This window comes from Euleptes europaea, chromosome 21, assembly GCF_029931775.1.
Source record: "Euleptes europaea isolate rEulEur1 chromosome 21, rEulEur1.hap1, whole genome shotgun sequence".
Taxonomy (NCBI): Eukaryota; Metazoa; Chordata; class Lepidosauria; order Squamata; family Sphaerodactylidae; genus Euleptes; species Euleptes europaea.
In genome coordinates, this window is record NC_079332.1 from 13843861 (window position 1) to 13853444 (window position 9584).

Genomic DNA, 9584 nt, shown 5'->3' on the forward strand with positions numbered 1-9584 from the left:
GGGCTTCTTCCCTTCGGACACCAGCCCTTTAGTCGTGGGCGACGGCTTCCAGCTGAGGGCCGACCAGAACCACACCCACGATGGCCAGGATCTCTTCTTGACCACTTCGGCAGCCAAGGTGATCTCGAGTCTCTTTGTCTGGTCCGCTCTGCTGATCACGTTCCACCAGGTAAGAGGACTGTGGCGATGACGGGAATTAACTAACGCATTGACGGGATGGAGAAAGGCGGGGGCAATGTTTGGATCCCACCTGAAGCGTCCTGGGGGATAAAAATGTACCTGATAGGTCCTAGTAGCCCTGACCTGGCTGGCCTGATCATATGCTTAGCTTCCAAAGTCTGATGAGATCAGGCTACCTGGGCCGTCCCTCCAAGGAATTGTTGAACCTTTTTATTGCACCCCTCGAAAATTGGCTCACGCCTACTCATCCTTGGATCCACACATTTGTCTCTGGGATCCATGATCACTCTCTCTTCCTCCCCCCTCTAGCCAGCGTGGTGTAGTGGCTAAGAGTGGTGGTTTGGAGAGGTGGACTCTGATCTGGAGAACCGGGTTTGGTTCCCTACTCCTCCTCGTGAGCGGAGGAGGCTAATCGGGTGAACCGGGTTGGTTTCCCCACTCCTACACACAAAGCCAGCTGGGTGACATTGGGCTAGTCACAGCTCTCTCCGAGCTCTCTCAGCCCCACCTCCCTCACAGGGTGTCTGTTGTGGGGAGGGGGAGGGAAGGCGATTGTAAGCCGGTTTGAGCCTCCCTTAAGTGGTAGAGAAAGCTGGCATAGAAAAACTGACTTCTTCTTCTCCCCAGATCTTCTTGCACCTGAAAAATTACACCATTCCCAACGAGCAGCGGTACATCATCCGGATCCTCTTCATCGTCCCCATCTATGCCTTTGACTCCTGGCTCAGCCTCTTGCTGATCGGCAGCCACCAATATTACGTTTACTTCAACTCCGTGCGGGATTGCTACGAAGGTGAGATGAGCTTTGTCCTTTGGGTCTGGATCCCTCAGTACACGGAGGGGCGTTTCGCTTCCCCCAAACCACCTGAATGCCCAGGAATTGCGATCACAGGGAGAGGCCTGCCTGCCTGTCCCATCAAAGAAGCTCCTTTGGTGGGTACTCAAGACAGGGCCTTTTCAGTGGCAGCCCTATGATTATGGAACAACCTCCTCAGGGTGGAGTGCCTGGCTCCCCCACTTTCGATCTTTAGGAGGCAATGGGTTTATTTAGGACTGTGTTTGGTTAAGTTTTCTAGCGGTCCTGAATTGTGATTTTAACTTTTGGGTTTTTCTGGCAGTCTTGGATTGTGATTTTAAATTTTGGGTTTTTTAAAAAGGTGTGACTTTAAATTTTGGGTTTTTTAAAAGGTGTGATTTTAAATTTTGGGTTTTTTAAAAGGTATTATATCTTATCTATATTATTATTATATTATAAAAGGTGTTATATCTTATCTATATTATTAAACGCCTTAAGCTCCATAAGGAAGAAAGGCAGCAAATAAATAAGTAAGTAAATAAATGGCAACACAAAACCTGCCAAGTGGTTAGTTCCTAATGGCCCATCCACACTGAAGGTGCCTTGGTTGGAGTGAACCACAGAATTTTTTGGGGAGGGGATGCTCCTCCCTGAATGCCACTACACAATGTATTTTGCTCCTGTCTCGGATACTCACAGTCAAGACGATCGCAAAGTTGTAGACAGTGGGGGCCGAACAGGAAGCTATCTTGGCACATTCAGTATGTAACTTTCCCTCTCCTGACGGCCTGTGCACAGCACTGATTGGCCAACGCTCGTGTGGTCACCAGGACCCTTGGGTTCCTGAAGCGGCTTGGCAACTAATTTCTAAAAAGGGAAATGTTCTTCTTGGTTTGACAAAAGCAGATAATGATTGGGCATTTTTAAATCAAGAGAGAAGGAGGTGATTGCCCTGTAGTGTAGGGCAAGACCGAGAGATGCTCAAAGATTTGATGACCGAAGATTTGAGATGACTGAGAGCCAGCGTGGCATGGTGGTTAAAAGTGGCATACTCTAATCTGGAGAGCCGGGTTCGATTCCCCACTCCTCCACATAAAGCCTGCTGGGTAACCTTGGGCCAGTCACAGTTCTCTCCGAACTCTCTCAGCCCCACCTACCTCACAGGGTGTCTGTTGTGGGGAGGGGAAGGGAAGGTGATTGTAAGCCGTTTTGAAACTCCTTAAAGGTAGAGAAAATCAGGATATAAAAACCAACTCTTCTTCTTGATTGTATGGGTTGTGTGTCTGTCGTGAAAACTGAAGCCAGAAGTAATCCCTGTGACTATTCTCTTAAAAAAATACTATGTCTGTCTCCGCCCTCTGACTAAGCCAGAAGTCTGCAATGCTTGCAGTCTGCCACAATGAAGTCCCGAACAGGGGAGTAGGAACCCATATTCTCCTTTGGGTCACTTGTCGTTTTGTGTGAACATGCCTTCCCTTTCTCCCCGGCAGCATTTGTGATCTACAGTTTCCTGAGCCTTTGCTTTGAGTACCTCGGCGGAGAGAGCACCATCATGAGCGAGATCCGAGGGAAGCCTGTTGTGTGAGTGAGCGGATCTGTTCCCCTACGTCGGGGGTCCCCGGCCTTTCTGATTCTGCGGGCGACTTTGTACCTTTGATTCAGGAGTCGATTGGCATTTTTAAAAAACAAGAACCGGGAGCATGATGAGCCGAGCGGCCCCTGTAGCACCGCTCAAGACTGTAAGCCCCCTTGAACCACAAGGAACGCCGGGATATAAATGTTTAAATAAATAAATAAATAAATAAGAACACCTATTACCTGCAGCTAGAGATGTCGGGGATCGAACCCGGAACTTTCTGCATAAAGCAGGGATGGTCCTGCTGAGCCGCAGCCTCCCCTTGGGAGCTTCTGTTGCAGATTAAGTGGGGTATAAATGTTTTATTATCCTCCCTGTGGCTGAATTTTGACTTGGCACCGTTTTCCGTCTGGTCCCAGGTCCAGTTGTATCTATGGGACCTGCTGCCTACAAGGGATGTCCTATTCGATTGGGTTCCTTCGGTTTTGCAAGCAGGTGAGAGCCCACTGGAGCGGGAAACCGTTTGGGGATGGGTAGGGGAGAGACGGGTACAGATCTGGGTCCAGTTTTGCGCCCGTGCTGTGACTGGTGGTGGTGAGGATACAATAGCTGGGACGAAAGGGACTGCCCCCTGTCCAAGGGTCTCAAAAACTCGGCAGCCACCCCTTACGGGGATCATGAGAGTTGCACATGGGGAGGAGCATAGCCGTGGTGATGCAGAGTTAAACGTTTAACCCCGCTTTTGTTCCGTCTGTCCAGGCGACGCTGCAGTTCTGCATCGTGAAGCCTCTAATGGCTGTTCTCACCATCGTCCTGCAAGCTTTTGGGAAATACCATGACGGCGACTTCAAGTGAGGATTTTGAAAAGTTGGGGTGGGGGCCTGGGCACCGGCTCGCAGCAAGGCCCAAAGGGGGTACAAGTGCGGAGGATCTTGATGTGCCACAGGGTCTCGGCTCATGCTCAGCCGTCCAGCAGCACAGGAGGGGACCGGCCAGTGTGGTGTAATGGTTAAGAGCGGCGGACTCTAATCTGGAGAGCCGGGTTCGATTCCCCGCTCCTCCACTTGCAGCCTGCTGAGTGACCTTGGGCTAGTCACAGTTCTCTCCGAACTCTCTCAGCCCCGCCTACCTCACAAGGTGCCTGTTGTGGGGAGAGGTAGGGAAGGTGATTGCAAGCCACTTTGGGACTCCCGAAAGGTAGAGAAAAGCAGGGTAAAAAACCCAACTCTTCTTCTTTTCGGTTGCACTGTACTGGCTGGGTCTAAGCCAGGCCCAGTCAATGTGAACCCAGGACATGATGGGTGTACCTTGCTTGGGATGAAACTGTGACTGGAATAGGACATGCTGGGCAATGCTTGTGACAAATGCCTGAACATGAGCCCTAACAATTGAGCAACATGACTGTCGTTCTCAAAGCAGTGTGTTTCCTTGGGTTTACCCAGTACAAAACATCCCCTGCTTTCCGTCACCAGCAAAATCTGCCAACTCCTACCTTTCCACATGCATTTTTAAAATTGACTGACATCCCCCTTTTCTCCCCGGTTGGGACTCACATGCAGCTTAGAGCATCGTTCTCCCCGCCTCCATTTTTTCACAACGGTCCTATCAGGTAGGCCAGGCTGAGAGTTTGTGAAGGGCCCAAGGTCACCCAGTGAGCTTCCATGGCAGAAGCGGGGATTTGAACCTGTGTCGCCCAGGGCCCTATTCTGTCATTCTATCCACTACACTATGCTGGCTCTCAATGTGGGACAGTGGTTGGTTTTTTCAGTGGGACTAAGAATGAACTGACCCCCCCCCTCCTCTTCTTGTCTCTCCCAGCATCCATAGCGGATACCTTTATATCACCATCATCTATAACTTCTCGGTCAGCCTGGCCCTCTACGCGCTCTTCCTCTTCTACTTCGCCACCATGGAGCTTCTGCGCCCCTTCGAGCCGGTCCTCAAGTTCCTCACGATCAAGGCGGTCATCTTCCTCTCGTTCTGGCAAGGTGGGTCTCGTGATCTCCACTTCCTCCAGCGGCAAGATCCCCTCTGCCTGAGCAGTCTGGGGTGGTGTACCCTCTTGGTATGGTCTTACACCTTCTTCAGCATCCAAAGAGTGCAAACTCATCACTACACTCTCTGCTCTTGTGGTCATAGATCAGTGGTAGAGCATCTGCTCGGCATGCAGAAGGTCCCAGGTTCAATCCCCGGCATCTCCAGTTAAAGGGAATAGGCAAGTAGGTGATGTGAAAGACCTCCGCCTGAGACCCTGGAGAGCCGCTGCTGGTCTGAGTAGACAATACTGACTTCGATGGACCAGGGGTCTGATTCAGTAGAAGGCAACGTCATGTGTTCATGTGGTCTTGTTGTGGTCTTGAGGTCATGTGCGACTACCTGCACTTTCCTTTGGCAGCACTCACGAAGCTGCCTTATACTGAATCAGACCATTGGTCCATCAAGGTCAGTATTGCCTACTCAGACTGGCAGATGCTCTCCAGGTTCTCAGACGGAGGTCTTTCATGTCACCTCCTATCTGGGCCTTTATTAACTGGAGATCCTGGGGATTGAACCTGGGACCTTCCGGATGCAAAGCAGAGGCTCTTCCACTGAGCCGTAGCCTCTCCCCTTTTTGGTTCTGATTTCCGGTTGGAGCAGGGGTTAAAACATTGCAAGAAATCTATACATGCTTGGGGCCAATCTGCAGAGAAACTGCTTGATGCAGCCTGAAGTTGCACAGATTGATGTGGGGGAAACCGCAAAGTAGCGAAGCAGGAAGCTCACATTTAAATACTGCTACCCTTGGGGGAAATGCCTCTATGTGGAAAAAAAATGTGGGGTTGAGAAGGATCCTATCCTAGCATCTTCTGGATGTGCTAGTTTTCTGTGTTGGAGAGTGCCGGCAACGTGTGTCGATAGGTCCCTAGTCTGAGTCTTATCATGATCATAGAAGGGATTTCAATCCGGGTCATCTTGACGCTCTACTAATGCATTATGACACTGTATCCTTCCCCTTCCTTTGCAAGCTGAACTAGTAGGGTCCGCCAAAGCTTTCCCTATGTGGTTTCTTTTCAAAGCCTCGTCACCTAGCTATGGTACTAGCAAGCTCCTAGATCTGTGTGCATTCTGTACTTAAAGAAATCCAGATAAACTAAGCCGATTATGGGCACACACAGTTGTTCTTCAGTTAGCTCTTCCACACACTATCGCTAACTCATTTTTTCCCCTTAGTTGTGGTTTATATTCCACTTTATAACCTCTCTTGTCGCTAAGTTTCCTCCCTGTTCATGTGATTTTCACCTTTTATTTCTCTTGGCTGGAAGCAATAAGGGAATTACACTCTCCATAGTTCAATTTATTCTTTCTGCTCTTAAAATTAGGCGCTTGTATGTATGATCTAAACCTGGAGATTGAACATTTTTAATTAATTATAATATTTAATAGGGAGGGAAGGCACCATGGTATAGCCCGATCTCGTCAGATCTCGGAAGATAAGAAGGGTCAGCCCTGGTTAGTATTTGGATGGGAGACCACCAAGGAGTACCAGGGTTGCTGTGCGTTCCCTCACTAATTCTTATTAGCCCTCTTCCTTCTTTGTATGTTCAAATATCTTAAAATATTTTTATATATTTGTATTTTACACACTTTTAATGACATGTTTTAGTGTTTGCCACCTTGGGGACCCTGAATAGGGTTGAAAGGCAGCATAATAATGTTCTAAATGCATAAATAACATCTAGTCCAACAGAGACCACCGGTCACTTCTGCAAAGCTGACAAGCATCGCAATACGGAAATAGCGATTCCCAGTTCCTTGCCTCCAAGCTGCTGATAATCAGAGGTAGACTGCCTCTGGATATGCAGGCTCGGCTTTTAACTTTCCCAGTGAATCAGATTCTCTCTCCATTTCTTTTTAAGGCCACCTGTCTCGTGACAATGAAATCCCTTAAGTCAATTATGTGCGTAAAGAGGCGCTTCTTTCAGCCCGCCCTGAGCCTGTTTGCCAATCGGCTTAACCGGCTAACAGGAGAAAATTTCCCTCTGTGGTTTTATAGGCCTCTATCATGTAGTGTTGCTTAGCTGTGTGGCTTTCCTCCCCCCCAAAAAACCCTTTCCTTACAGGGAAGATGCTGGTGCAAAAGAAACAGGATGGCCGAGAAAAAAAATGAATAAGGGAACAAAATTCCAGGGGCCGTGGAGACTTGTGTTCCTATGAAGTTTGGACAAGGTGGAGGCCCTGAAGGAACCTTTGTCTAGCAGTCCATGGAAGCTGTCGATGGTGGTGGGAAGCGCTGCCAAGTCACAGCCAACTACAACAACCCTGTAGGGTTTTCAAGGCAAGAGACATTCAGAGGTGGTTTGCCATTGCCTGCCTCTGCGTAGTGACCCTGGGCTTCCTTGGTGGTCTCCCTACTTAGCTTCCGAGATCTGACGAGATTGGGCGAGCCTGGGCTACAGGTCAGGGCAAGCTCTTCTTGATAGCCCTTCCCGTGCCGTTCTGGTACCACCTGGTGGCCGAGAGGTCAGGACGAAACGGTACTTTGTTTACAGCAGGAAAGGAGGCGGATTTCCTGCAGTGCAAACATCTTGTTCAGCTGTTTAGGTCTAGTTAAGGTTCGCAGGTCTGAGAAGCTTTGGATGCTGAGCAATGCGCCAGAATATTCGTGACACTGTGGGAATGTTCTTCGGATGCTGAGCAATGCGCCAGAATATTCGTAACGCTTCGGGAATGTTATTTTTTTACAGGGATGTTGCTGGCTATCTTGGAGAAATGTGGGGTAATCCCAGAGGTCCAGATCATCGACGGGAAGCCAGTGGGGGCTGGGACAGTAGCCGCCGGCTACCAGAACTTCATCATCTGCATTGAGATGCTGTTTGCCTCTGTCGCCCTCCGGTACGCGTTCACCTGCCAGGTGTACAGGGAGAAAAAGGAAAACTCGACAGGTAATTTGTCGCCCTTGTCTGGGGCATTCAGGCAACTATGATAAGCTGAATTTCTTCAGCGAGGATTTGAGGGTAACTAAGCATTGTAAGGCGGGTTAACTTAGCCGGGAAAAATTAAGAGTGTGTTTCTGAAACACTGTTCTATACTATATGTTTTATTTATTTATGTGTGTGTGTGTGTTAAGTGCCATCAAGTCGCTTCCGACTCATGGCGACCCTATGAATGAAAGTATTCCAGAATGTCCTATCTTTGACAGCCTTGCTCAGATCTTGCAAATTGAAGGCTGTGGCTTCCTTTATTAACTCCATCCATCTCTTGTTGGGTCTTCCTCTTTTCCTGCTGCCCTCCACTTTTTCTAGCATGACTGTCTTTTCCAGTGACTCTTGTCGTCTCATGACGTGACCAAAATACGAATTTATACCCTGCTTTTTTCTAACGAGGACCCGAAGTGGCTTACAATATCATTCTCCTTGTCTCCATTGACCCGTCCAACCACCAACCTCTGAGAGCGAATGATTGGCCCCAGCGAGCTTCCATGCCACAGTCAGAATTTGAAACTGGTTCTTCCAGATCCTAGTGTTCAGACTAGCCACTCTACCATGTGCTGAGCTTTGCCTGTTTCATGATCCAGTTGAGAGACTGTGGATTAATATTTAGTTATTATAAATTGTACCTTATGCCTTGCCCTGACCTGGGTGGCCCAGGCTAGCCTGATCTCATCGTATCTTGGAAGTTAAGCAATGTAGGCCCTGGTTAGTATCTGGATGGGAGACCACCAAGGAACCCCAGGGTTGCTGTGAAGGGCAGGCAATGGCAAGCCACCTCTGCACTTCTCTGGCCTTGGAAACACCATGATGTAGCACTGCATGGGGTCACTGTGAGTCGGCTGTGACTCGATGGCACCTTTTTTGGCCTTGACTTGGATGGCCCAGGCTAGCCTGATCTCATCATATCTTGGATGCTAAGCAGGGTCAGCCCTGGTTATACTTGGATGGGAGACCATCAAGGAAGTCCAGAGTTGCTACACAGAGGCAGGCAATGGCAAATCACCTCTGAACGTTTCTTGCCTTGACCTGGATGGTCTAGGATAGCCTGATCCTGTCAGATGTCAGAAGCTAAGCAGAGTCGGCCATGGTTAATACTTGGAGGGGGTTGCACTGTGGAGGCAGGCAATGGCAAACCACCTCTGATCCTCTGTTGCCTTGAAAACCCTACAGGATCACCATAAGTCATCTGAGACTTGACTGCACTTTCTACCACCACCTTATGCCTCTGTGAAATTTCTTCGGGTCCCCATTGGGAGAAAAGCAGGGTAAAAATGTGTAAAATAAATAAGATAAAATTAATTTGGGTGTGTGTGTCTGTGGGCTTTTCTCAGTGCCTTTTCATAGAAAGGATATTGGATTGGGTTCACACGGCCACGATTCCTTTCTTCTTCCCAGCAAACCTGGCCCCGATGCAGAGCATCTCCAGCGGACTCAAGGAGACCATGAGCCCCCAAGATATCGTCCAAGACGCCATACACAACTTCTCCCCAGCGTACCAGCATTACACCCAGCAATCCATGAAGGAAGCAGAGGCTGGGGGGTCCTCGCAGAATGGAAACACGGAGCCCAAAACGGACGCTCCACCCGGCAAGAAGAGCAAAAACATTGAGAAGAGGATGTTGATATTTTCAGACGACGAATCATAAAATCCGCCCCCCCCCCCGAGGGAGAACTGAGGTTTCAGGTGAGCCCCCTCCTTGCCTCGCTCCATAATTGGGCCCCCTCAAATGAACTAGCTGGTGGAGAAAATTGAGGTGGGGGGGGGTCTTTTATTCGCTCAGTCGGCTAACGCTCAGGAAAAATCGAGTACTTGAAAGCCCAGCTTCTCAAAACTGTTAGTCTCTGGTCCTAGTCTATGCCTAGAACTGTTCTCTCCTGCTTGTGGGATGCAAACTAGAACCAGGAGAGGACAAAATGGACTTTGGGTTTCTAGATGTACCAAAATCCCTTTGTCTACCTCTGGCTTTTTGCTGCGAGGGGGGAAGCACTGTGGGTCAGACTCTGTTCGCCATCTCTGGCCGAAAACGCCAAGACTTACCACTATAACGGGGCCGAGGAAGAA

General features: G+C 49.2%; 1 protein-coding gene across 1 annotated transcript in view; it reads left to right on the forward strand.

Annotated features, from left to right (window-relative positions):
• The window catches only part of TMEM184A (transmembrane protein 184A), a 16571-nt gene extending 7403 nt beyond the window's left edge, over positions 1–9168 (forward strand). The window contains exons 3-10 of the mRNA XM_056866623.1: positions 1–169; positions 808–973; positions 2467–2557; positions 2972–3047; positions 3312–3403; positions 4371–4540; positions 7277–7474; positions 8918–9168. The exon at positions 1–169 is cut by the window's left edge and continues 89 nt beyond it. Of these exons, the coding sequence (XP_056722601.1) occupies positions 1–169; positions 808–973; positions 2467–2557; positions 2972–3047; positions 3312–3403; positions 4371–4540; positions 7277–7474; positions 8918–9168 (1213 nt within the window). The remainder of the gene's footprint in view (positions 170–807; positions 974–2466; positions 2558–2971; positions 3048–3311; positions 3404–4370; positions 4541–7276; positions 7475–8917) is intronic.
• The last annotated feature ends 416 nt before the right edge of the window (positions 9169–9584 follow it).